Source organism: Pleurodeles waltl, chromosome 2_2, assembly GCF_031143425.1.
Source record: "Pleurodeles waltl isolate 20211129_DDA chromosome 2_2, aPleWal1.hap1.20221129, whole genome shotgun sequence".
NCBI lineage: Eukaryota > Metazoa > Chordata > Amphibia > Caudata > Salamandridae > Pleurodeles > Pleurodeles waltl.
In genome coordinates, this window is record NC_090439.1 from 172,870,736 (window position 1) to 172,881,584 (window position 10,849).

Genomic DNA, 10,849 nt, shown 5'->3' on the forward strand with positions numbered 1-10,849 from the left:
TCACTTGTAATGATAGACACCAGGCTTACTGATCTTAATAACCAGTTTGTGGCATAGGACAGTGATAATCAGGACTGCCTGCTGAAAACCTGAAAGGACAGCCATATGAAGGCAAGAGTCACAATCCAAGAAACTAGGCCAAGTGCATTAAAGATCACCAGGAACTTGATCCTTCAACAAACCTTCAAAGTGTAAGATAGACAGGGGAAGAACACTAGCTACTACATTAAATGAAAGGGAAGAAAAACAAAGGAGGGAATTTACTCCTGTAGGATTGGGCTAGTTTGTACTATTTTATTATTCCCACTAGCATGCTGAGATCCAGGTACGTAATTCCAAGTGTGAGGCAGCATAGGGAGAGCAAAGGCATGCCATTTTATTAGGTCAAGAGTTGCGAAACTTTTGTAGCAGGTCTCAATCCACTATAAAAGTAATAATTTGGGAGATCTGCTCTTTTTTAGGGCCGAGCCTGTGTCGCATGCGCTTGTGCATACATATTGCTAGCGAGGCGCTTTAGGAATTAGAAAAGGGCTTGGAGCCCCGTCCACGTCACGTCAGTGTCTTTCATTGGTTTGTTGGCTTGCCTGTTAAAATCTGCTTGCTTTCATTAGTTGAATGCACGCATGCGTCATGCCTTTTCCAGTGGTTGGCCCTCCTCAAGCGCAGCGACCAAGTACAGAAAACATGCGAGGCTCGCTGTTTCCCGTCAGGTTTGTGGACTACTTTTTCTCTATCTTCGCAGTGCGATCTCACTTGTTTTTATTCTCGTTTTTTAGTTGGTTCAGTCTTTGCAGGATAGATTGATTGTGGTTGTGGGAAATTGGCCGTGCACACACTGTGGTTGGTTTATGGGCGCTTTACCAATCGTGGCATCTCGACCCTGAATCTTTCTCAAGTGATGGATTTTAGTTCCAAACGTGTCTATTTCTCATGGTATGCTTTTTCAGTTGTAGTGTTCCAGCAGTGAAAATGGACTGCGTTCCACATCAAGGCGCGTACATGCGTCCAACTTGGGTTTATATGAAAGGAATGAGAGGTTATGAATTGGTTCTCCTAATGCCCTAGGTTTGAGGACAGTTCGTTATGTCCCTTAGAGATTTCACCCTTCATTTGAGAGATGTGGTCTTGTGTCAAAAGAGCTGCTGACTTTGAAAGTGGGAACCAGGTTCAAATTCCTGTATCGGTCAACAACACCCTGTGATTGCTGAGCAAATCACTTAATTTCCCCATGCCTTAAATAAAAACAAAAGTTTAACATGATGATCTCAGACCACTTCCTCAATTATCCAAGGAAGTTAAAAACCTTGGAATCACCATGGATTCCAAGTTAACTATGAATGCCCAAGTGGACAAATCAGCACGAACAAGCTTCATCACCTTGAAGACTTTATGACGCACCTTCCCCCACCTCGGATTTCCACACAAGGTGCAAGCTACTATCTCGATTGTACTATCCAAACTGGATTATGCCAATGGACTCTACCATGGATCATCTCTATCTATTATGAAAAAACTGCAACGTATCAAAAGTTCCGCAGCCAGGCTACTGTTACACATGTAAAGCCGCAAGCCCACATCTCCCCTGCCTTGAGGGCACTACACTGGTTACCCGTTGCCAGAAGATGCACTTTCAAGCTGCTTGGTATCACCCACAAAGTTATACATGGAACAGGACCGCTTTTTATGAGAAACAAAATAACCAAATACATCCAACAAAGAAACCTCCGCTCAAGATTGGCACCCTGCCTTAGAACACCACCATACAAGAAAAAGACTATAGGTGGTACATCCTTCTCTGTTCAAGCAACCAAACTATGGAATTCATTACCCTCAACTATAAGAGCCACAGATAACTTTGTCTTCAGAAAACTACTCAAGAGTTGGCTCTTTCCTTCATAACCACCATATTCAAACAACTATGGAATGTATATGCCTATGTTGCTAAATATTTTTTCTGATTATGTGTCTATTTCTAGTTATGTATAGTTCTTTAGAAAATATGTATTGCTACTATGTCATAACAATTAAATAAACACACACTCTTTAAACCTGTTTGACTAAATATATTTACCCATGGTTCTAATTATGTATTGTATGTGCATATGTGTGTGTATTCATGTGTGTTTGTATGTGTGTGTGTATGTGTATATATGTGTATATGTTGTTTCTGTTCTTGGCATGTTCGTGGGTGATTGCATGGCTCCTGGGTGGGTTTTATACTAGATATCTATGTATTCCTGCTCTCATCTTATCACACTTATCTACCCATCATCATATGTCATGTCTCTATCAAACTATCCTCCATTCCCACTCTGACTCATCCCAAATCCTTTCTACTACTTTCATCTCCTAAATAACTCTGCCTAAGCTCTTCCCTCCGCTTCCACATCTAACTCACCAAACCTCACTCTACTACCATGACCTCCCACACAACCCTACTAAATTCTCCCTCATTTATCTCACCCTGCTACTATGCTCTCCCTAACCCTTCCACAGACTCTTCCCTCCTCCATCCCCCTTTACTCATCCCAAGCCTTTGGGTTGAGTAAATGAAGGATATACTCCCAATTAACACTTCTGGATTTCTTTCCTCCTCCACCCCTCCATTACTCCAGTCAATCTAACTAACAAACTCTCATATCTGCAGCTCAAATTAACTCATAATAATACTAAAACTGTACTCATATCTCCCGATACAAACCCATCACTAATTCTTCTTGGGTTGCAGAGTAGCGTGCTACTCACCGAAAAGCGCTTCAACGCCTCGTCAGGGGTAGTAAGGGGTAGTAAGTGCTATATAAATACTACTACAATACAATATGCTGGTGTTCATGTGAAGCGGGTTAATGACATAGGGGCAGGTTGGTACTACAGGGCTCTGGTTTAGCTGCTGTTTGTCTGAGAAACAAAGTGTTACTGCCAAATCAAACACTTTTCGAAGCTGTTTACCTTTGGGAAATGAGAAGAGCTGTTATGTATGGGCAAAGAGACTTGAATTGTGAATAAGAACGGACGATGAGATGAATTTGAGAAAGGTAGTTTGTAGTGTGAAATAATATGAAGCCAGTCTGAATGGTTGGGGTCGCTAAGGATGTAATGACTGGGAGGTGAAATCAGCCATTTGAGAGAAAAAGTTCATTTTTCTTAGCGCTTTACCACTGACACTTGATGTTTTTAGTGACCGGGAATAGAGAATGTGGTGGACTTGAGTGATCAGTAAAATTGTATGTTCAAGATGCAGGAATTTGGAGAAAGTCTTGAGGTTCAGATATCTCTAAAGATTCCCCAAAACCCCTCACCTTCCAAAAGAAGTACAGGCACTTGGTTGCGTATAAAGAATCCTTTTTAAAATGGTCATTGATATCTTAGATATAAGAAGGCAGATTTTGTATGAGGAGTCGTAAAACATGGTCAACATAGCGGAAAAATTCTCTATGCCTCTGCAACTTCGGTTTCTATGAGCTCCTCTATATTCAAGCTTTCAACGTTACGTAGACCAGGGCAGAACACTTTAGTTTATATAATTGTTCTTTACCATTGTTCTTTACATGATGATTTACCAATTTGCTCACTACGGCATAATACAAGTGTACTTCTTTAGCAAGAATTTTGACTTTGCCTACAGTGGATACTATCAACACCATTGTGTCTATATTTGGTGCTTTTTTGTGTGGCTTGATGACTTTTTTATTTGAGTAATTTTCAGATATACTGTTGATCATGTATCTGTTACAAATGTATTAACATTCGATGCGCTAAAGAACACATTTTGATTTATGAAAAGATATATGTGCCCCCGTTTTCAAATTGGATATAATACATTTACTCCAGAGGATGTTTTCTTTCTTTATGTTGTTGTCAATCACATATGATTAACCAAGATCTGTGCAAAATGACGCTGAGTATTGTGGCAAAGATAAGTATCCTGCCGAAACACGTCATACTTACTGATGCTGAAGCTTTAAAATGATTCTTTACACTCACCCAAGTGCCCGTTCTTCTTGTGGATGGTGAAAAGTTTTTGGAATTTGGATGGGCACTGAAATTCACCAGTTTTAATTACCTCAAGTAAATATACTTGTGCCCTAAGGGAGCTATAACTTGTTCCCCTGCCATGCACACTGTTGTCATTAACAATGTAATTTCAGAGGTCCTTACGGATCTTATCAATGCAGTCACTGAACATGTCATGAGTAATTTTTGTTACTTAGGGCCTTTTTAAGAGTCTGGCGGGCAACAGACTGCCAGACACGTGGTGGTGGTCAAACCGCCGCGTTTGTGGCAGTCCGACCGCCACATTACGAGGTTGGGGGGCAGACCTGTAATAATCAGCCAGGGCGGCTCTGAAGTCAGCAACGCCCTGCTGATCACAACCTTGAACTATGAACAGGCTGGTGGGGAACAAGTGCAGGGGGCCACAGGCCCCTGGCCACCCAGTGTGCATTTTGAGGATGCTGGTGCCCCCTGCATGCGAGAATTGCTACCTAGTGGGAAAGTCGTAATAGGGCCGGTGGGGAGACTGCCACTTCGATGCCGGTCTCCTTACCACGAGACTGGTGATCGGCTTAATCTGCCCTCAGTGTAGCTGCAATATATGCTTCATGTGGGGCCTCCCCCTTATTTATTTAGTCCTCCACTTGACAGATCATCCCAAAACATTCCGGGAAGGAGCAGAGATAGATATATATTTTTGGGAAGTGTTTTGTAAAATCAGTAAAGCTGCGCCAAAGTTATAAGCAAAACGCATAGCAAAAGCACCGTTTAAGCCTTCCACTGAAAAACAACACAATTGAGCCTCCGGATCAGACCTCCACATTTCTTCACATTCATTGGATAGTTTCCAGAGGGTAGAATTACTTACTACAGCTGCTACGAGGATGTAAGGTAATGTACCAGCACGATACAAACCATTTAATTTTAATGTTACTCTATGCGAAGTCCAGCAAATTTACGGTCATATTGAGCAACATTTCTCGAAACTGATCTGAGGAACCATTGTCTGTAATGATGTGGTTTTATAGGTAGGTTACTTGAATTTTATATTCTGTTGATCTGGTGCTAGATATAATGAACATCTATTGAAATTGTATTTATATTGCTCTTATTACCACTGACAAGGTCTTGAAGCGATTTTCGGCAAGTAGCACGTTACTCCGGAACCCAGAAGAATTAGTGGTGGATTAATGTAGGGAAGTATGAGTTAATTTGAGCGGTGGACATGTCAGTCCTGTTAGTTAGGTTGAATAGGATAATGGAGGGACAGAAGAGGGAAGAGTTTATAAAGTATTATTTGAGAGACCATAGTAGTAAGATGAGGGTTGGGAGGAGTAAAAAAGGAGAGATGGAGAAGAGAAGAGTCTGTAGAAAGGATTCGGGAGATCATAGTAGAGAAAGAGATTTGGGATGATTTAAAGGAGGTATACATGAGGGACGAATTTAGAAAGGGTTGATTGGAAGATCATAGTAGCAAACTGTGGTTTGGGGTGAGCCAGGAGGAATAGAGGAGGAAAGAGTCTAAAAAGGATTATTTTGGAGATCATTGTGGTAGAATGAGGTTTGGGATGAGTCAAGGAGTGGAGGTCGAGGATATATTGAGAGAGCTATGGGATGACACAGAGTAGTGCATTGGAGAGAGTGAAAGTTATTTATTCCTCTTCTGTACGGTAACAGTAAAGTAACAAATATACAGATACATAACTACATTGAAAGGGTATATATGTATAAGGAAGATAAAATATTGAGATGTAAAGTTGAATGCTGAATGCTGGTTTCTCACCCTTTTGATAATTTCTATATTAAGAAAAAGATGAATTTCAAGTGGTCACATGTTTGGAAAGACAGAAAAAAAATCTTTGGACCTTGCAAATTAAAACGATAAAATCCATAGGAAGGGTTTCCTTTTCTTTGGTTCCCTCTAAGCGATATAGGAGATAATACAATGCAAGGGAAAAGGGAAAAAAAAAAAAAAAACACTCCGTCCACCGGGTATGAGAACAGAAGTGAATTCATAATCTCAGCGTAGAAAAAAAGTAAAGACAATAGACCTGTTTTAGGGCGACCACAAGTACACACATTACATTCCAATCCAATGAAAAGGCAACAGCATATATACACATACACTTCTTTGCTGGTCTACAATTTAGCGGATTGCTCGATATTTATGAAGAATTTGGACATAAATGATTATTACGACGACCAATGCAGTAGGTCTCATTCATACTATACCTAGCCATAGTTTTAATCATGGCATGTAGAGCATGACATGCAGGTGAATAACTGCCCCACCTACAGAGTGCTGAATGAGCCATTGAATGTTCAAATTAAGCATTCACGCACCATATGCATCCGAGAAATGCTCAAGCACACGTCTTGACAGGCCAGGAGAACATATTTGCTACATGCATCAGGGCCTAATTAAGGAAGCCTCCGCGCCTATGCCAACATTATTCCACTCCTTTCCTTGAAGAATAACACTACCCTCCCTTGAGAACTATTTTACAAGTGCTTACTAATGAACAGGTGAAAAAAATGGGCAGAACACTGGGATTCCTGAAGATCTTGCGTCACAAGCTAAATGTTAAGCCATGAGCATAATTCAACTGAAGGAGGCTCTCTGCACAAACCACAGAGGTAATATAGCAGTCACTAAATCTATCCTTCCATAAAAGACAAATCCAGACACTCGTGTGGATGGAAACCAGGGGAAAGAATGACTGAAATGTTCTATGAAACATGGGAGCTTACAATCCCTGTATATAAGCCTGTTTCAAATTCCCTTCAAATAGGATCATATGTTGTAATAAAAAGAAATAATAAAGTAGACATAGATTAAAGCACACGATGTCCCGTCGCAACAAGGTGCGCCTTGACTGCAGCCAGTCAACCCGCTCAGTAGCCAGCGGCTATCAGAGTTCCCAATCAAAAGAGCTATGTGTTGCAGCGCCTCCCCCTGTGCCACAGTTCAGTGACCCCACTGTCGTTCCAACCACCGCTCCACACCGGTGGCACGAGCAAACAAAAACATGACGTAAGGTGTACACTGCTTGCTGCTGCTCAACTGACGGTGGCAGGCCTCAGGCAGCTTTAGCATGAGTGTGGTTATACAGTTAAATGTAATCAAGTCATGCTTTTACCACAATCATCACTCAAAGTACCTTAGAATTGAAGGAATTAAGTGACTGAGTCTTGCATTATTTGATCTGTACAGATAAAGGGACAGGCCCAGTGTGGCAGTGTCCCAGTGTCCATGACAAGTAAAATACTTCAAACCGGGCACAAATTGTGAGAAGTCAAAACAAAAACAAAAACAAAAAAAAAGATGTGTCTCGTCTTCCATGTACCCTCCAGACATTACTACACTAAAAATGTCTGTAAATTAAATCATTCATGGACTCTTACTTTCAGTCCTTTAGCGAATGACGTTGTGGAGTTCGAGCAGTAAAACGCGATTTTCATGTTTAAAAAGAGGACAGCGATTTTTATGGCGTTTTAAGAGTGTGGCCAATGCACCCGTAAACTTGCCACATGGTACAGTTGAAAATATTGTGTCAATTTGCTTCAGCTCAAACAATGTTTTTCTACAGTAACTCATAAAACGGTCGGATTAGATTAAAGGTGCGTTGCCTTCTCAAAGTAATGAGATTTCTACTGAAAGAATTCTTAATTTATGAGCATTTGTAGTGCCCCACTTAACAATCCTCCTGCACCTGCTGGAAGCGTTTATGCCTCTTTTTTCGATTTGATATTAACAAGTTAAATATAATAGCGTTTGAGAAATTAATTTGGGTGGCAAAATCAACTTCTGGGCATGGTGACTTTAACTTCTCGAGTCTCTCGACTCCCTGTCTAAGGATTTAGAGAATAAGTGTACTTGGATCTGCTTGTGTGTATGCATATTCATCACATAACTAAAGTAAATAAACCCATGTGTAAATCTCCCGCTGCCACCCAATCAATACCCACTAACGAACTGCAAAAAAAAGCACGTCACGCGAAGTGAATCTCGAAAACATCTGTCTGTCACATTTCATAAAGCGGAAGGCATTTCGAGCGTACGCCTCACCGAGCCATCTGTGTGTTGGCATAGCGACACTCTGGCATGCTCCTTGTGTAGCAGCACTGTGCTTTCACACACGGTAGGGTTTACGCATTATTGTGTGAGCTGCACTTCAAGAGAGGCAGCGTATGCACCTGGGATTGACATTCTTACATAAACACGAGCGATTGAGTACCTTTCTGACTCGGGTGGACTATGGGCAGAAATGTTGCCACTGTGCCCAACAGAGAGTAGTTGTGTAGGGAGTGTGGCGAGTGGGGGAGAAGTGGTGTACCTGGGTGCACCGCAACTCACTGGCAACGTGAACTACACTTATTATGCTAGACTCAGCAGACTCCGGGGGTTCGTTACCAATAGGACTGCAGGTGCAGGGGCACAGAGCCCCGTAATCCCGAATTATGGTTACTTTTTACTACCACGTATTGGAGAGGAGGTCCGTTTTCCTCCGTGCACCAGGGCCCATGACACACCTGCTGCGCCACTGCCTCTTTTGTGCAGAAGCTGCCTACACAGAAATCACCCCCCACACAACTTCCGCGTATCGTGGTTTTCCCTTGGCCCCACCTCTTTGTTAAAGGTGTAGCACTTCCTCGGTGTTGTCTCTGCTATCGCAATACTTCCCCTATGTTTCATGCTGCTTGCGAAGCAGGAGCCATGGTGATGTTGCCAGGAAATATATCCCTGCAGCAAAAACGAGTGCGCATTGTTTTCAAGATGTGTGCACCACACACGATGCTTTCTATGCTCTGAGGGTGGAAGAAAGGCATATCGTTTTCTGCCACGCGCTGTATGCTCCTTCCTAACTATCTCAAGCCAGGCTTATCTGGTTTTCCCACGTATCCCTCCCATAGCCACATCACCCCGAGAAACAGGCAAACCAAACAAGAACACTTGACTGTGATCATCCAACATGGGCTACAGACACACACGACGAAAACATAGCAGCACCACCCTCAAATCCCCACACCCTATAGGGAGAAGGAAGCGTCGCACTTGGCGATTCACTACTGTAAACCGAAACTGCAGACAGGGAGGGAGCCGGACTGACCCGCCTCTACTGACACAAACACACCGGAGAAGCATATGCACGAATCCGCCCCAACAGGTTTCAAGAACAATTCTCCAGCCAAGTAAAGAGAGCACACATCAGAGTCTGACGTTGATGCCAAATACAGGCAGCGGACAATTCTGATAACCTTGCGAGGGAAAAACGATGAAATTAGAGGGAAAATGCTACAGCAAGAAAAAAAGTGACAACGAAGAAAATTAAAAGATATCAAAGGAAGGGGAAAGAGACAATTAACGTACTGTGGGTGCTAAGAAAAAATACATTTTGAGAAAAACAAGTGAAACGGTAGGGAGCTCATCGGCCACGTAAGGTGGTAAAGTGGTGGTCCACACATTCGTACAAGCAATAAAAGGGCGAGAGCTACAGGATAAGATGAACAAGAGAATAAAAACTGAATGCGAGGAAAGATCCCCCCCAAAAGAACAGCAAAGTGAGTGTGTATCGACACAGGAGAAAAGAAGGATGATAATACAGAGAGAGTAGGTCAGAGGATGGGAAGTTTCGACATGAGCAGGTGGACGAGGACACTGCTATACCTGACCGCGTCCAAGTACTGGGAAAGCGAAACTCAACTTTCTGCCCAGCCGAGCCTGTTGGGGGGAGTCCCGGGGCTGGGGAGACACTCACCGGCAGGTCCACGCTGACGTCCGTCCCGTCCAGCAGCAGCACCCGGCAGCAGAGGGACGAGCGGCTGTCTCCTGCAGCCGGGATGTGCACGGTGGCGCCTCCGCTCACCATGGGCGACTGCGGCAACAGCGAGGAAGCCGAAGCGGCGGCGGTGGGGAACAAGCCCGCGGGCGGCGGCCGGGGCTGCGTGAAGCCCGTTCGGCCGCCCCCGTCCGGCGAGTCCCGGTATGCGCGGGACGCCGCCTGCGCTGCCCTGTAGCGCTGCATCGACCGGCGGCCAAAGGTCCTCCGCAGGAACCGGAGCATTCTCCCGTCCTCCAGTCCGGATCCACTGCCTCCTCGGGGCCACAGAAGGGTGGGTCCGCTTCTCTGCCGCAAGCTGCGGGGCTATAAAATGCAGTCACCTCAGACTCGTAGTCCAGGCATGGATTAAAGTACCAGGAATCTGCGTCTGCACGGAGCTCCAGCCCCCACCGAGCGGGGATCATAAAATCAGAAGCACCCAGTCCGGGTGGAGATAGCCGCCAGCACGGGAAGGGCAGCGCGGTCACAGCACACAAGCGAGCCACGCTTGGCGCAGGTCGGGATCCGAGGGGGTGTGTGAGCGCCAGAGCGAGTCCCCGGGGCTCTCCCTCCTCTCTCCTCCTCCTTCGGCGTCTCCTCCTCCCCTGCTCACTCTCGTTCAACCTGCTGCAGCCGTGAACCAGCACAATGCCAAGCTCCGGCTGCGGTACAGCTTACTCTCTCCTACCTGTACAGCCCCAGGTGTTGCTGTAATCCTTTTTTGTGTGTGTTTTGTCTTTGTGGTGATGCCACTTTGTTTAGGAAGGGAATTTCTCTGGCCTCTCTGCAGCTTAAGTAATTTTCCTTATGTTGCGCTGTCTCAGCATACATCAGACGGGAAGTGCCCATCTGTATCTTTTGGAAAACATGAAGTTAGTGACCCCTGCTGTGATACAACTTTTTGACTTCTAAACTGAATTGTTCAACTTGTATGCACTTATTCATCAAAACATACTGCTAGGATATATATATATATATATATTTATATCTTACCTACTGGCGGTCGTCAGTAGGTGGTTAGGACCTAGTTTCCA

The 10,849-nt window shown here is 44.1% G+C and overlaps 1 protein-coding gene across 1 annotated transcript in view; it reads right to left on the minus strand.

Annotated features, from left to right (window-relative positions):
- Nucleotides 1-10,352, minus strand: part of LOC138281273 (band 4.1-like protein 4B) — a 721,652-nt gene extending 711,300 nt beyond the window's left edge. Inside the window, exon 1 of the mRNA XM_069219592.1 lies at nt 9,753-10,352. Within this exon, the coding sequence (XP_069075693.1) occupies nt 9,753-10,058 (306 nt within the window). The 5' untranslated portion in view covers nt 10,059-10,352. The remainder of the gene's footprint in view (nt 1-9,752) is intronic.
- Between the last annotated feature and the right edge of the window lie 497 nt (nt 10,353-10,849).